This window comes from Miniopterus natalensis, chromosome 8, assembly GCF_054644295.1.
Source record: "Miniopterus natalensis isolate mMinNat1 chromosome 8, mMinNat1.hap1, whole genome shotgun sequence".
Lineage (NCBI taxonomy): Eukaryota > Metazoa > Chordata > Mammalia > Chiroptera > Miniopteridae > Miniopterus > Miniopterus natalensis.
The window spans coordinates 26,019,458-26,037,384 of record NC_142088.1 but is presented as its reverse complement, the minus strand read 5'-3'; the positions used below and the strand labels follow the sequence as shown (position 1 = coordinate 26,037,384).

At 32.2% G+C, this 17,927-nt stretch overlaps 1 protein-coding gene across 1 annotated transcript in view; it reads right to left on the bottom strand.

Moving 5' to 3' along the window:
- Window positions 1–413: 413 nt before the first annotated feature.
- Window positions 414–17,927, bottom strand: part of PGAP1 (post-GPI attachment to proteins inositol deacylase 1) — a 54,593-nt gene continuing 37,079 nt past the window's right edge. The window contains exons 15-27 of the mRNA XM_016219324.2: window positions 17,524–17,597; window positions 17,372–17,423; window positions 16,595–16,661; window positions 16,078–16,186; window positions 14,343–14,381; window positions 12,335–12,428; window positions 9,978–10,068; window positions 9,064–9,261; window positions 8,010–8,145; window positions 6,736–6,786; window positions 6,076–6,263; window positions 4,732–4,836; window positions 414–3,326 (exon numbers count right to left, since the gene is read on the bottom strand). Coding sequence (XP_016074810.2) covers window positions 3,188–3,326; window positions 4,732–4,836; window positions 6,076–6,263; window positions 6,736–6,786; window positions 8,010–8,145; window positions 9,064–9,261; window positions 9,978–10,068; window positions 12,335–12,428; window positions 14,343–14,381; window positions 16,078–16,186; window positions 16,595–16,661; window positions 17,372–17,423; window positions 17,524–17,597 — 1,343 coding nt within the window. The 3' untranslated portion in view covers window positions 414–3,187. The remainder of the gene's footprint in view (window positions 3,327–4,731; window positions 4,837–6,075; window positions 6,264–6,735; window positions 6,787–8,009; window positions 8,146–9,063; window positions 9,262–9,977; window positions 10,069–12,334; window positions 12,429–14,342; window positions 14,382–16,077; window positions 16,187–16,594; window positions 16,662–17,371; window positions 17,424–17,523; window positions 17,598–17,927) is intronic.

Genomic DNA, 17,927 nt, shown 5'->3' with positions numbered 1-17,927 from the left:
AAGTATAGGAACTAGATAATAAACACGAGATAATATGCCTCCTATAAGTATGTGTGTGTGTTGGAAATGTGTACGGTCTGCATGAGTGATAAGATAATCAACAACATATTTTCTAGGCCTACTATAGTTCTTTTTCCTTACTGTCTAATCATGTAGATATCATAGTGTAGTTCAATCAAGAAAAGGTTTCCATTATATATATCTAAATTTATCTGACCAAATATGAAAAAAAAGATTGATTGATACATGATTGATGTATATTGAAAAGACTAAAAAAGTCAATGTTAACCAGGCACAAATGGCATTTTTAGGACCACTATTTAAAAATTTTCATTCTGGTAACAAACAAGAAAAGAGTTAGCAGAACCTGTTTAATTTCTGGCACAAAAGAGATCCAGAAAGAGCTTTAATGATTTCTATTGTGTTGTCAGTTCTAAATGGTAGAGCAGTACCTCCAGAGGAGGCTTTAGAAACACCAAGTACTCAGTGTGTTTCCTGCCCAGTCTATATTTGATCCAGTTATCAACAATAGGGCCCAGGAGTAATTCTTATAAGCAAAAACTTACTCAAAACGCAACAAGTTCTAAAAAAAAATGTAACATTAGAGCTCAGAAGTTTGTTGATCTAGATAAGCCCTAACTACCAATAAACAATTTAATTTTTAGTAGCATCACTAATAAAGCTGTGCTGTTTGACCAGCCAATAATATAGGTTAAGCATGACAGAAATACTGTGTAATCTAAACAAAACAGCACTTTCCTTTACTCAAGTGACAGAAACATCAATTTTGCTAATCTTCAGGGCCTACCTTCTCATTGCTGGTAGTTATTTGGGTTTAAAGTGCATCAAGGCTTGGTGAAGACCCTGTAGCAAAATGTAAAAAAAAAAAATGTGTGTATATTTATGTATATAATGGTCAAAGACCCAACCAACTGTTGTTTCTAAAATGTTTAACTAGAATCCTTTCTGTAGTTCTAAAATGAAATATTTTGTTGGAATAAATAAGACTTTAGGACTTGATAACTACACTTACATGAAAATATTTTAGTGAGAATCAGTGTGTGTAGTCTGCTGCTTGGAAAAGCTAACGTACTACTCACAAATGAGAAATTTAAGCTTGTTACATTTTCTTCATGAGCAGTACTGACCGAACAAGGAGACTTCAGATCCCATAAACACAATGATTATGGCTGTCAACAGAGGATTCAAATTAATGAATTTTCTAAAGTTCTTCCTGTATATTAACCTAAGTTCAAGTTAAGAAATAGTTAAATAACACATTCAATCTGTAATTTGAAGTACAATTAATCCATGAAAAAATAAAAGATACCATGTGTATAAAAGCTGTTTATGAGAATACATAAAGCTAAACACGGGCAGACGTGTCCTTATTGAAATACACACATGGCAGGCCATGGGACAAGTGTGTAACCTATTAAATCCTCTTTCCTTTGAGGTACTGCACACACACGCTGTTTGTATTTTATCCCTTTTGCTACTTCTCTCAAATAAGAGCCTGGTATGCCTGCCATGTCTGCTATGAGGTTATCACTTCCCTTTAATGGAATCAGTAAGTGAAAATATGATTTCTTAACAACAGGCATGAAGTCGGGAAAGACAACAATGAAATCAAACAAACTTACAAGCCTCAGAAATGACAGCAAGACCCTCTTTAACTGACATCAGAAGAGCAAGGACCTGAGGAACAACTGAGAAGAGAAGCAGAGTAACCCTGTATAGGCAGTAATGTGGGGATAGCCCTCCATAGGCAGTAACAGCTGAGAGTTTGTAAGGGAATCCAGACGCGATGGCAGGTAAAATAAACCTGGTACTCTAGGACATTCCTGGGCACTAGGAAGAAACAAGTTCACAGGTGTAACACGGGAATTACTGAGACTTAAGGACTTGAGAGGTTTTAGGTATTCACAGCATATACATCTAAAGGGCCCTATCAGCCAGGTATACCTCAGTCTGAGTTTATTCTTTCTTAAGGCAAAGATACCTAGCTCCATCACCTACTTCCTACTCTTCTAGCTAAAAGTGAGCCGAAATCTGAAATGAAAGAGAAATATTATTCTCTTATCTGTCAAACAGTAATCACCTTGGCAAATTAAGATTCCACTGTTAAATCTAGTGGCTAAAGCCTCTAATTTATTCAGGTATACTGTTTATACTTACACTATTAATGGGAACAGTTTGTTTATTATTAATTAATATTATAATTTTATGTATCAAATGTGGTACTGAACTTGATGATGCTAATTTCCCCCCAATAGTAAAAAACTGTGCAAACCTAGAGTGTTTTTCTGACCACTGGAATTTAGTTACTTTAATAATCCATCTTGACCTGAGGCACTTTTGGCAACCATGGTCAATGGTTAAACTGGTAAGTAAAATGGTATTGATTGAATAACTGACCTGCTCCAATTCCAGTAAGTAAATACCTATAAGGATTTTCTTTAAAATTAACAATAGATCTCTTTAATAGTTTCCTCATATTCACCAAGAATAAAACTAAGATTTGTATTTGAAAAGTAACAAGAAAATTTCATTAAGCTTTGAGTTTGATTTATGTTTCCATCCATAGTGTTTCATTGGTTACTAAGACATCATGTTTCCTTAGAATAAAAAGGTATATTATTACAGATGTAAGAAAACCAAAGACCTACTCTGTTTATCATGGCTGCCTAAAATTGACAAAAGACTCTTTGTGGCCACTTCCTTTTTAAGAAACAAAACAGTTGTGAATTTCATCAATCTTTTAAAACTTATTTCATAATATATGTACTGTTGCAAATACAAAGTAACCCACTTTTCAGAAGAAAGTTTGATAAAATGAGCAAAATGCTTCAGGTGAGATTACAAAAAATGCTTTACATTTACTGTTTAGAAGATCCCTAGGATGGCCAATCAAACAGACTAGCTGATACTCAGAGTTCTCAAAGACCGCATCCACATCTTTTAACTAATTTAAAAAAAAAGACTAGTACACAGATGCCACACCACAAAACAAAATCATGCTTCAACTACTCTCTTCAAGCATTACAAAACTAATTTCCTATTTTCAATATTGTAAAAATAGACGTGTCTTCTCCAAAGGATCTTGTCCACATTGACAATCTGTGCAGTCCCTCTTATGACTGACCCTAATGGCAAAAATCAACATTATCATTCCTTAAATCCAACCTTACATAAAGTTGCATAATGCGTGGAGTAAAAGAGGAATGAAGACAAAGCATGGAACCCTGTATAAGTGTGTGGACCCAAAAGCAATCACACCAACAGCCAGAGGAAGTGGAAATTGTGAAGTAGTCTTCAACAATTTACTGTAAAGAGAGAGAAATATACATTACATGAAGTACATTGTGAGCAAAAACAAAATATGTTGATTATTTATACAGTTTTGAGAACGTGTTCTAAGTGATTTTAGATGAAGTAATTTTTCATATAATGAATTTAACTATCCATAATTTAAAAAATGACCAATCCAAGCCATATTTTGGTTAGAAAAGAGAAAAAATATTTCTATAAGGTAAATAACTAGTTTTGTTTAGTCTTTTAAGTTTTAACAGAAAAATACTAGTTGGACTTTTATTCAGCGATTCGACCTCAAGAAATCCACCCTAACAACATTTACTAAGACTTAGCTACAGAAATATTTAACCTTCCTTAAAATAACAAAAAAAACCCCAAACCACCCAACAACCCTCAACTAAATAAAAAAGGAACCATCCTTAATTTGTAAAAGGAGCATATAAGACAAGACACTAAATATTTTTAAAAGAAAAATACTGATAGTCCCTGACCTATGATGGTTAGGTTTACAATTTTTTGACTTGTTGATGGTGCAAAAATGATATGTATTCAGTAGAAATTATAATTCAAACTTTTAATTTAGATTTTTTTTCTGGCTAGCAATATGTGGTAAAATACTCTCTTGTGATGCTGGGCAGCAGCAGGGAGCCATGCAATCATGAGGGTAAACAACCAATACTCTCAGTGTAGTATTAAGTGCATTTTTGACATGATATTTTCAATTTATGATGGGCTGGCTTATCACAATGCAACCCCATCATAAGTCAAAAAGCAGCTATACTATAGAAAGCATCTGTACTTTCTATCAGAAAAGACCTTTTACTTTGAAAATAGAGAAATTGAGGATAAGAGGGGTTAAAACACTTGCCCAAGGATATAGAGTTACTAGATAACAGCCAAGATTTAAACCATTGGTTGACCTGATTCTAGAATATCTGTGAATATCTGCCAGAATCAACTGAAAAGGCTTTGAAAGCAAACAGCCAGTCAATGAAAAGTCAGGTTTTACTATGGAGAATTTTAAACATAAACATACACAAGTAGACTAACAGTATAATGAACCTCATGTATCCATCATCCAGTTTTGAAAATTATCAAGTCATGGTCAAATTTACTTTATCTATATTCCTATCAGCTTCCACTTCTGTATTTTTTGGAAGTGAATCTTAGTCACCATATCTTTTAAGGGTTAACTTTTTAAAGAAAAACATTATTATATCCTAATAAGTAAAACCAATAATTAAGAAAACAAATATAATATACTTTCATATAAACTATATTTGCATTTACACCATAATTATTATTATAGCTTTCCCTTTAGGAATAGTCAAAGTATTAGGAAGAGCATGCTTCAGACATAAAAGGGTGATAAAGCCAGGAACAGATGTCAGAAAAAAAAAGATTAAACAACCATACCTTGATTTTATTGAAACATTGTAAGTATTTCCAAGAATTGCCATAGTTGGAATAAGGATAAATGCCAGAGGTTTACATGGATCAGGGTTAAGTTTAAAGTAATACCTATATCAAAGAGAAGAAAATAAAACATAAATCAACAAAGCACGCCTGATCATTTTAAATGATCAGAATTAATCAAAGCAAATAAATTTCAAAACATACCAGTAGCAATACAGATATAAGAGAGCTCTCAACAGCTCATGAAATCTTTGATAAATAAATCTTTATACCAAAGAATTATGTTCAGAAACTACTAAAGGAATTAAAATATTCACTATGAATGCACTTCCTTTTTATAAGTACGTGCCTGAAAGTTCATGTGAAAATTTTATAAAACAAATTATTTAAAATTTATTAAGACTGCTCTACTAAAAAAAAGATGAAATAAAAGTTTATATAAACTAATTGTTCCATATCTTTTTAAAATTCAAATTCTCATCTTTTGCATTTATCGATAATGCAACATCTATAGCCTTTCAAAATCATAAATTTGTGCCGCTTAAAAAATTCTCTCCCCAAATCTGTGTATAAAAATCTGGATCTTGAATAAAATGAAGGACTTAGGAAGGCTATTAATATCTGGTAACCTGTGATTTAATTTATCACACTTATTTTGGTTATGTCAATTAAAAAAATACTTTCAGTATTGAGATTATCTAAAAGTTTTATATAATTTCTGAAAACTATATTGAGTAGAGGTTCAATTATTATTTGGATAGGTAGTCTGCTTTTTTGAAACAATTTGTCATTAAATAAATATTCCAGAAATATCTTGGTGGGCATTTCAGACACTTACTTGACTTAGGACACTTACCGGGTAGCAAAGAAAATGATGGTTTTTCAGTAGTAAGATAGCTGATCATTTATTTTAGTTAAATGTTTGGGACACATTAGAAAAGTATACACCTCTTTCATTATTTCTAATATTTTTAAATGGAAGCATTCCTCCCCCCCCAATTTAAGAAAACAAAACTGATCATAAATTGAAAAACGCATAAAGCACTAGCATGACGAATACCTTAAATCAACAAAATAAAGCACATTTTCACATGTGTACATCAAAGAAGGACAAAGGTGACAATTCCCTCTTCTGAGGGGCAGAGTTTGGGAAGTTTATTTTCTGAAAGCTTATATTCTCATGGTAAGGGAAAAAATGTGAATGTGCTGAAAATAAATTTCAGGGGATTTATAGCTTCCTGTTCTTGAGGAAGTTTTATGGGCTATCAGGAATCCAGCAAGTTTCTACTTACAGATATTTATTGTTTGAGCCGCATAAATTGTAATTATGTCAATAAAACGCACCTAAGATTCTTTAACCAGTAAATTAAAGATGGCATGCTGAGCAGTACAATCCAGGCTAGCAGGTTGATCACAGTGCTGTGCATGCGGAGACTATCTTCAGCATCACTGGCAGATAAACGAAGCGGGTGTGCTGCAGAGTCTTTATGCTGATTGGATTTCTTTTCACCTCTTCGAGAGTGTTTCGGATTCTATAAAGCAGGAAAGTAAAAATACCAACATATTAAGTAAAATTTAAGTTTATTTTATTTAGAATCATATTCAATTATTTAATAGCAAAATAAATGCATCTTTCCATCATCAAGCGAATATAAAATACTGAAATTACCTCCTTTTAAAGTGGCCATCAGTTACAAAACTTTTATTCCTTTCACTTGCTATTTCCACTGTTAAGAATATATTTTCTAACTAATCACTCAAAATAAAATTTAAAATGTAGTTTGTAATAACAAAACTGATAAATACTGACAAAGATCAAATTAAACTTAGATAATCTAAGTGTATTTTAGCATTCATTAGGCTCATTTTCATAAAATTACTTAAATCCTTAACACCTTTTAAACAGTGTAAAATCCCAATATTAAAAAAAAACCACCCAAACTTTAAAAATTTCCCATGTTCTTTCATATTAAAGAGATGTAGAGTTTTGAAAATTAAACTTACCACAGTTTGGCTATTTTTAAAATTTGTTAGACTGGCTTGCAGATGAACAATCTGGGAAAAAGAAATGACCATTTCATTTTATTTTCATTTTGAAACAAAAACCAACTGTTTATATTAAAATTGAGAAGTATTGTAATCTAAAATTTTAAAAAATCTTAATTAAAAATTCCTTTAAACATTTAAAAATACTCTTTTAGAAAAGATAAATAATAACTACACATACTTGCTATCATGGATTAAAAAACAAAACAATACAAACTTCCAGAGTATTGGGGCCAGTATATACTGTTATACCTTTTACATTCTAGAGCCTCTGTCTGAATGATACCTTGCTATAGCAACTTAAAAATGTCTTGTGAATAAAAAATTTGATTATGTTCAGTATAACATAAAGAGTAACATGTTTATACATTCTAAATCTTTGAAAATCTGAACTCAATTATATATGGTGGTGAAATGTTTACAAGAATCTGAGAGTCTGTAAGTTTAATTTACTAGATTTGCTTAAGAATTTGAGAAAGTTTTGCTTATTGGGTTAGTTGTCTGAAATATTCAGTTAAAAAACTCAAAACATTTTATTTATAAATCGTAGTAGGTCTAAATAGTTTTTTCTGATGAAAATAATTTATAATGCACATTTTTAGTGTTAAAGTAGATACAAATAAACCTTTGAATAAGAGAGAAAAAGAATTATCCATTCTAGTATCAACTGTATCTACATAAGACTAATGTGGAGAGTATTCAGTGTATGACTTATATTTTCCTGCCAAGCCATCAGCTTTCTTGAAAGTGTTTTTTGCTTCCCCAGTAAAACTATCAGCCTAATTATTTTTATCATTGTCTTTTGATTCTTCAGCAACAATTGTAACATTATACATTATTTCAGCTTGACTGATAGCTTGAGCCTACTGACATAACTTTGTTTTGTCTATAACCCCTGTTAAGAGATAGGTATGAATAAAAATTGCTGTAGTAAAATGTTTTATAAAAGTTAACATTACTTGCAAGAGCAGGAAGCAGTTTGAAACAGATAATATCTTTTTCCCTATCCCCTTTTTTTGACTAACCCAACTCTGATTAATAATTTCAGTTTTAAAATATATAGTTATCTATATATTTTAAATAACTAAGACAGTAAAAATATTTACACTTAAACCTGTTATACAAGATAAGATTATTTCAGTGGTAATTGAAATTTTTGTTAACACCTACAGGAAATTCTATGTCTGCCTGATACAAAGCCCAGTCATTTTTACTTTACTAATCTGACTTACCTTAAACACATAGTAAAGATAAGTAAGAAGTATGGCAAATGCTCCACAAGTTGTCCAACTAATTATAATCAAAACAATGGTCAAAAAAGGCAAGTCTGATGGTACTGTCTTGATATCTTTAGGAAGTTCAGAGGGCCTGGAAAAACAAGAATAAAACTCTTAAGTTATTTATACACTCACATACGAGAAAACAATGCAGTACTCTGCCAGTCTTTGCTGCTTACTAATATGGAAGTACCATAAGGTTAACAGTAAGATATTTTTTAATAAAGGCAGAGGGTGACATATATTTGATTGTAAATTCTGTAATATACTGGGATAGCTCCTCTTCCATTTAGATTCAGAATGGCTGATATTTGTACTAAGGAAGAAAAAAATGTTGCTAAAGATAATCAGTAATTACAGGCCCTGTACCACACATTTCTGATCTTGATAGGTGGAGAAACAGTCTCCTATTTCTTAAAGTCTCAAGATGACTCACACATGTGATGGTGTCAGAAGCACCCAGAAGGGTGGACAAAGCGTCACCCCAGAATGCCCTCTGCAACAGTAAGTCATGCAATGTGTTTGGTGAGGGCTGGCAAAGAGAACTAGGCCAATGGTTCACCAGAAAAGCCTACCAGTAATTTCAAATTATGTTTGTGGGCCTAAAATAAAACTATAGGCAATGTTTTTTGAACTCTTATACATTTCATCTAATCTGATCCTAAGTACCTCGATTGGAGCCTCTTGCTCTTGGGTTTGACTGAAAATCAGAATGAAAGCATTGCCAGAGAAATATTTCCTCCTTAGAAAATTTATAACAGCGAAATTTAAATACACTTGTGTAATCTGCCTAACATTTTTTATTAACTCAAGCAATAAGGTAAAAATCAAATGTAGCATTTAACTTGCAATAAATAATTATCTTTGACAACAACATAACTTTCAATACTAATCCAACATCTTTCCTTAGAAAGTACAGTCTAGTGAAAGCAAATTAATTTTAAGGATCGTCATCAGAATATAATTTTATTCTTAATTAGGAGAAGGCTTAAAATCATTCATTCTTTACCTTTTCAAAACTAGCCACAATGAAGAGAGGAGTCTCACAAATGCAGAAGAGAGTAGGCCACCCCAGTAGGCAGTACATGTTCCAAACAGAAAGAGAATCAAGGATACAAGGGGGAAACACATACTCTGACTAGTCAAGACGATGACATCTAATTCTGGTAATAATAAAACATCCCATATTTCTTTAAACCACTTATACCTGTGGATAAAAGAAAATGTACAATTAAAAGCAAAAAAAGTCAACAACTGACATTTAAGGACTTAATATTTGACATGTATGACCATTCACTGGAGTCTCCAAATTACCAAGATACTTAATTTGTAATTATACTAAAAAAGAAATTTCAAGTCATTTATCTTCCAACAGAGTCTACTAATCTTAAAGGATCTGAGTCCTGAGTTGCAGTACAGTGTTACTGCTCTCTATTGTTCTGTGTAAGGATTTTTTTTTAAGTTATTAGAAAGCCAATGGCTAGTTTTAATGACAGAAGAAAAAAGATCTAAGCAATCATTCTTAAGCAAAAACCAAATTTGTATAAATTTCTAAGTAGGGCAGAGAGATCTAAAATATACTTTGTATGGGAAGAAAGAAAAAGTAATCTGGGGCACTGTTCCTTCAATATCCTATAATGGTTGTATTCATGTTCTGGGATATTCAAAGATCATAGACCATATACATCCAACTGCAAATGTTAAAGGCCTGGTATATTTACAGTTGAAGTTTAGGTTGATATATATATAAGTTCAATAATTACTTTTGAAATGATTATACTATTATCAGGCCTTTGTCTAAGAGAAAAATCCCATTTATTAAAACAAGTCAATTGCGATATTTGTATGAAACTTATATTTCATTATGAAGACAAACAATGTTTTATATACAAAATTAAAATTATCATAGATAATAAGACTTACCCCAACAGAAACTTAGTCATAATTACAAAAGGATCAACTTTGTATGGTTTGGCTTCTTTATCCAACATAGTGGCATATTCTAAGCAATGACCTGGTGATTTAAAAAAATTACATTTAGTAAAGAATTCACAGTAATTAAAGATGAGACACATTATATCCTGCACTGTCTGTAAGAGCAACATACGTGATGTCAGAAAAGGCAAGGGTCTTCATTACTACCACAGAGACTCTTCAAAAGATGAAACGTTACTGTAATTCAGTGGTTCTCACACAAGAATGCACATTCAATCACTCATGAAACAAATTCTGGAAGCCAAGGCTGGGATTTCACCACCTGTATTTTCACAAAGCTCCAGAGGTGATTTTTTAAAAAAAAACAACTTTACTAGATATAATTTTCATACCACACAATTCATCTGTTTAAAGTATATGCCATTCAGTGTTTTTAGAATATTCATCACACATCCATCTCATCAATTAATCTTAGAACATTTTCATTACTCCCCAAACAAACTCTGCTCCCCTTAACTATCACCTCCAATGCTTCCCCATTCCTAGGCAACCACTAATCTAGGTTTCTTTCTTGGTAAATTGGCCTATTCTGACCATTTCATATAAATGGAATCATATATTATGTGGTCTTTTGTGACTGGCTCCTTTCACTTAGCATGTTTCCAAGATTTATCCATGTTGTAGCATGTATCAGCACATTTAATCCATTCATCAGCTGACGAACATATGGGTTGTTTCCACTTTTTAGCTATTATGAATAACGCTCCCATGAACATCTATGTATAAGTTTAGTGTGGGTGTATGTTTTCATCCCTCTTGGGTACACATCTAGGAGTGGAGTTGCTGAGTCCTATGGTAACTCTGTTTAACCATTTATGGAACTGCCAGACTGCTTTCCAAAGCAGCTATTCCATTTTACATTCCCACCAGCAGTGTATGAATGTTTCAATTTCTCTACACTTGTAATTATATTTCTTTTTTTATTTATAGTCATTCTAGTGAGTATGACCCACAGTGGTTCTTGATAAACATCCTTGGTTCAGAATTACTTCTTTAATTGGTTTGAGACATACTCCCACACTTAAATCCTCTAGGTTAACCAATATATATCTCTGGGATCTCTATGAACTATCTGGATATAAATTCTGTATTTTTGAGAATCAATTATCAAGTCATTTAAAAACAAGAAGAATGAAATAGCTCTTTCAAACTTTAAAAAAAATGTTTATATTCAAATCTGGTGATGTCATATTGCCAAAATAATCTCTTAATTAAAAGACTGGCTCTGGGCAGATTTCACTGAATGTTGCTTCTTCGTTCCTAGAATATAAATTAAATTTCAGGTTAAAATGAACACTTAAAGGCAGACTGGAAATTGTAAAAAGTCATTAAAAGGGGAATGAGTAGCTCTGGAAGGATTTGGCAAAATGGAAAATAGTAGAGATTTTTGGACTGTTTTTATATATTTTGGCCGCATTCTCTTTTCCTATCTATTGCCTCCCTTGATTACTGTCCAAACGCAACAGTTTGTAAGGACCTTATGAAGTTGAGCCTACTGGGAAACTATTCTAATTACTATTCTCTATGGAGGACCTGTCCATTGTACCATATATTCTATATTTGCCTCTCCAGATCCATTCTTCACTCTATTTTGCTCTGAATTTTGGGAGGCTGAATTTTATGGACTGGCTTCTAGTTAGGTTCAGTGAGTGAGAGGTACTGGCAGATAGGAGAATGGATGGAAACAGGGTTAGTGTATTCAGTCTCTGCCTGTTCCCTGCTGAGACACAGACTAACAGTGGCTGCAGTTCCCGTACCCAAGACTGCAGCTACAGCAATGCTGTTCTCTCCTACAGCTCTCTAGGTCTGCTCTCCCCCTTGCCCTGGTACCTACGGTATCAGGTGGCTCTGTTGCTAATCTGGCACTTTATCATTTCTTGTTAGCATACCTTTGAAATAGTCCCTTCATTAAACTCTCCATTATTCCAGTCAGTGTGCCAGGACCTAATTAATACAGCTAATTTTACCCTGAATGCCTACTATGTGCTTAGCACTATGTTAGGCACCAGGAATAGAATGGAGAACAGATTCTTTGTCAATAAGCCTCTACATATTAAGAGGTCCTCAGAATAGAGTGAAGAAACTTCAGGCACACGAGTATAAAATGGAGAAAACAAGTAAGAAATTTCTTGGGGATCTCTTAAAACTTAGAGGATCTCAAATCCCTATAAACTTGAGAGATGAGTTATAAATTGTCAAGAAATTGATGTGTCTTCCTTAGCCACATGAAAGATAAACTAGTAATAACGAAGCACTGAGGGAGGGAGGGGGAGGTATAACATTACCTGCTGAGAAAAGAGAATATAACTGTCCTCCATAAGCAAGAAGGATGCTAGATACAACATAAGCAGGAAGAGCTCCACCATGAAATCTAACTACCTAGAAAACAGGCAAATCAATGGACAACTTCTAAATATTCATGTTAATAACATAAATGTATTTTCACATGAAATAAAAAAGTTCTTCACTTTATATCTTTCATGATATGGCCACACAGGTATTTCCAGTAATGAGTATCAAAACTCTAAGTAAAGTAAATGTTAATAATATATAACACATTAGAAACATGGTATCTGAATTTTTCATCAAAGGCATAATAAGGAGAATATATAATTGAGTAGCAAGTGCTACGAACTTTTTTATAAGGCACATTTACTGAGCATTTGCTATGTTCAAGGCATGATATTAAACATCTTACATGCATTATCTCATGCTCTCCTCCCAAAATCCTTTAAGGTAGTTCTTATCCTTATTTACAGAAGAAATACAGGCACAGGGAGCAGCAGTAACCTGCACAATTAAAAACTTCATACACAAGCAAGTTACTTACTTATTACTTCCCTATGTCCTCATCAGTAAAATGGGGACAATAATAACACTTACCTTATAGATAGTTTTAAGGATTTAACATATTCATTTGTGTAAAGCATTTAGAATATTAATTCAAACATGTAAGCTATCAGAAAATATTAGCTGCTATTATTAAAGTTTTATGTCTGTCACTGTCTTTGGCCTTCTTGTGGAATGGAATTTGACTCAAGCCTAAGTTCATAATCATTGTTATAAAGCCTCAAATCATTCTATAGGCTGACCCAATGTCTACAAAAAACATACATAACACCAAAAAGTGTTCTTTTTAAAAAAAATTTTTACTTATTGATTTGAGAGGAAGAGGGAGAGAGAGAAAGAGAGAGCGAAATATCAATTTGTTGTCCCATTTATTTATGCATTCATTTGTTGCTTCTTGTATGTGCCTTGACCAGGGATTGAACCCAAAACCTTGGAGTTTTAGAATGACACTCTAATCAACTAAGCTACTGGGCCAGGCTAAGTTCTTATTTTTAAAAAAAATTTTTTTATTTTAGAGAGGAAGGGAGAGGGAAAGAGAGAAACATCTATCATTTGCCTCCCGTATGCACCCCGACCGGGGATCAAACCTGAAACCGGGGTAATGTGAGGATCAAATGAGATAATGCATATGAAAAAGTTCCTAACTCAATTTTGATTTGTAAGTTTTATTATAATTATAGAATGACTTAAATTAAAAATATTCTGCTATGCCATGATTGCAAAACACAAAAAATAAAGTGAAAGCAATAAAAGGCACAATAAAAATTTTAGTGAATTTTAAAGTTATATAATTGTCTGACTAATTAATATTATCTATATTCTGGTTATAATTCTGCAAATTATAATGATGTTGAATAATAATATACTAGATATGCTGCATGATAATTTATTTTTGTAATACTATTTACCTATGAATTATAGAAAGATACTCTAAATAAATTTAAACTATATTTTCAACATGTTTATTGAAATATAATTTACTTTTAGCTTTTACAAATTGAGCATGCACAAAATTAAAAGTTCTCTGAAAATGTTCATTTGTGATGGAGTCTAGATTTTATTATACTATGAATTATTATGTACGATCAACATGAAATCTTAATATGACATTCATTTAGCCAAGAATATTAATTTGTTTGAGAATCAGGAATCAGCTCTCATTTCTAGAAATTATCAAACATGAAAGTATCCTCTAAAAGCCAGTGTGGCCAACTATGGCCTGTGTGCCAAGAATGGTTTTTAGATTCTATTAAAGTGGAAGAAAGAAGAAAAAGGGAGAAAGAAGAAGAAAGAAGCAGTTGTAGTAGTGCTGGCAGCAGCAAGAAGCCACATGTGGTCTGTTAAAATATTTATTATCTGGCCCTTTATAGAAGAAATTTGCAACCCCTGCCTTACAGTATCTATTCACAAGGCCATAAATAATCCAACAGGAGTCTCTCTTACCTGTCCAAGTATTTGTGGAAAGGAAGTCTTAATTGTCACCTATTTTAAAACAATCATTAAAAAAAGGTTATTTTCCCTAAAGCTGCTCTAGTTCACATTTTATTAAATTGTGCATTTTATTAAAATAAAAATTAACTCAATAGTAATAAGCCTAAAGACACTCAAGATCTCAAAAGAATCCTCTGAACCATCAACATTTAATTTTATCAAGGGTAATTTTACTGGTCAGTATATTTGCCCATATTCTAATTCTTTGACAAATGAATGCTATGGTATACACAGTAATTCTTTACTAACTACAATATTTAATTAACCAGGATATTTTATTACCAGATCAAGCAAGCTAAACAAATTTATGAAATGATCGAGTCCAGAGCTATACATATGTCTGCTGAAAAATTAAGCACAAATTAATCAACCTATTATATAACCAGTACTTTAAAGTCTCAAACCTATAACTGTAGAGCACTAAATTGAGTTAAGGTAAACCAATTCTGAGAAAATTTCATAAAAATTGGTTTCACATGATAAAAGACCAGGAAAAAAAACAGCATAATTCAGTAAAATTTAAGCCGAAACAATATTTTAAACAGATATTCATCATTAATTATCTCTAGCATAAATATGCCTTTTTTGATATTAGGAAGCCTGAGAAAAGGATATAAATCTTTCACAGGGAGGTTATAAAATGATTACATTTTATCAATAAAGACTTTTTGAAAATATGAAGTATTTGTAAAAACATGAGCATTTTGAGAGTGTGCAGTATTTAGAGCCAAGTTATTAACACGATTCTTACTATCTCTGTAAAATATGAAGGTACAAGTTAAAAACCATTACACCCTGTAAAATCCTTCAATTGCTAGAAACAGAAAGCAAGATATCAAAGCATTAAAAAATTCCATGAAATCTAAAATAACTCATAATATTGGTCCAACTGAAACCTGGTAGTAGGAACAAATTCTATTCATTTGACCTACCAATTCTAGTTTCCCTAAGAAAGTTAGTTCTAATAAAGATTCCAAGTATTTAAGCTTGGTTTAAAGCAGTTGAGTAGAAACAAGGTATTTCACATAAACTAGAAACCTGTGGTGTCACCACAAATGTGTCCTTCAACCACTTAAATCTGGAATCTTTAGAGCCTGGCATGTTTAATACAGAAAGGGACTCTTTTAGTTCATGAGTCCATAACTTAATAAAATCGAGTTTTATGTCCCTTCTCTTAGTACAAAGAAATCTATGTGATTGTAACACAAACACAAAAAGTACTAAATTGCACATACTAATGACTAACAGAGCCTAATATAATTAGTGAAAAGGAAAGAAGATCCTTAAGTTTATCCAATAGAGCTAGAAACCAATACACATCATGTTTTATTACTGAATTTAAGCCACATAGCTGATTTCATGATGTTCTTCAATTTAAAGGATTCTCGACTTTTTTGCTTCCAAATTGAAAGAAATGGTTAAACTACAGTTGCAATTTTAATTTTATTTTCTATTACTTATTAAGATGTATACTTTCAGTGATCCAGCTAAGAATACTGAGGTGATGCTAATAATAGGTAAATGGAGAATATTTAAAGTAATGTAAATGTCTATTTCTTTTTCTATAAATGTCTATTTCTAATAGCTATTGCCTTCTACATTACCATATATCTGAAGCTAATATAAAAATATATTTCCAGTTTATTCTGTAACTAAGTCTTAAAAATTAAGCAAACATACAGCTTACCTCATACTGACAGTCTGATGATGTGTACATTTTTAATAATGCTACATGGCTGTCATTTTCTGGTTGAGCAACATGGAGTTTCAGAGACATTTCTGTTGAAGATGGAACCCTGAAAAGTAACTTAAATATCAATTCTCAAATGCAAAATGCTATTAAATAACAATGGCTAAGTCAATCTTTGGCACAACACAACACGATGATAATGTAGAGAGGAAGCTAGATCTCAGACATATTATTATGGATGGACACTTTCAGTCACATCACAGTTGTCTGAATGCTCCCTCTAGGATATAGGAGTTGGGAGAGAGGGTGGGAAAAGGTTGATTTTTCAAGCAATTAAGGTTTAAATCCTTTATCACTTAAATAAGAATACTATGTATTATATTATCTTACAGGCACAATGCTATATTAAGAATACCTACATTTTACATAATTTCACTTTGATTTAAATAAACTAAGTAGAAAGTGTGTTATTCAAAAACACAGAACTTTAAGGTAAATTCTTTCATATACTTACTGTGCAATGGTTAGTGAATCTTCATAAGACCAGGGAATATGAAGTTTATAGATACTAGTTATTTCTTCTGTGAAAACATAAAGAAAATATGTATTACTAACCGTATGCCACACTAAATGTTATATGAGCTACTATACTACCTAGCTAATTATACAATTACCCATTTCATACAAAATCAGTAGGAGTTATATCACATAATAGAAAATTATGGAGAATTATCAAGTAATAATGTTTAATAAGATTTACAAAAGATATTAGAGCATACGGGATGTACTAAGAAACTGGAAAAACATTAAACAGCTGAATTTGAATTACTACTATAATAAGGCAGCAAGATATATAGTATTTTTTAAATGTTGGTATTCAGTCCTGGCCTGTGTGGCTCAGTTGGTTGAGCGTCGTGCTGTGCACTGAAAGATTGAGGGTTAGATTACCAGTGGAAATATAAACAGCTTTTCTATTATATTAAAATTTACTTCACAGAAATATATTGAAAACCTGGCCAGCATGGCTCAGTGGTTGAGCAATGACCTATGATCCAGGAGATTGAGGTTGGATTCCAGGTCAGGGCACTTGCCCAGGTTTTGGGCTCGATCCCCAATGGGGGCCATGCAGGAGGCAGCTGATCAATGACTCTCATCATTGATGTTTCTATCTCTCCCTCTCCCTTCCTCTCTCTCTCTAGAGAGAAGCATAAATATTATAGAAAATTCAAGCAAAAACCTACTGATTCTTCAAATGACAATACCATTTAATATTTTTAGAAAATACACTTACCTTTGACTCCTGAGCACCTGCTTACTATGTTGACTTTAAAAGCTTGGTATATCTAATAGAGTTTGACCACAAAAACAAAAACAAAAGTTTACTTGTTTGTTTAACTAAGCAGTAAAGTAAAATCAAATCCTTGTTATAGTCAGGAAAATTACCTGTCCAAAGTTCAGCAGCTCTATATTATAGAATAGGCCGCTTGTATTTAATTTCACTTTCCTTGAAGATAATCCTGTTAAATTAAAAGTACCGTACTGCTTAGAATATGAAAGAATAAAAAGAGTTACCAATTGCTTAATGTTAAAATAATGCCAACAGATTTTTAATATTAAAAAACAGTTTACAGGTTCTGACTTCTGACATGAAGGAATGAACTAAAAATCCAATCCTCTTTCAATAAACTGGAAAAAACATTTATAATTAATGCCTTTCAATAACATGTATGTGTTTTAAAAAATCAAGTACATATTTCCAATTTCAAAAAGGAAAGGTTTCTTGGTAGATCTCTTATTTTATAAGCTTGCTATCTTTAATGAGCTAGGTGGCAGAGTTGTCATTTCTG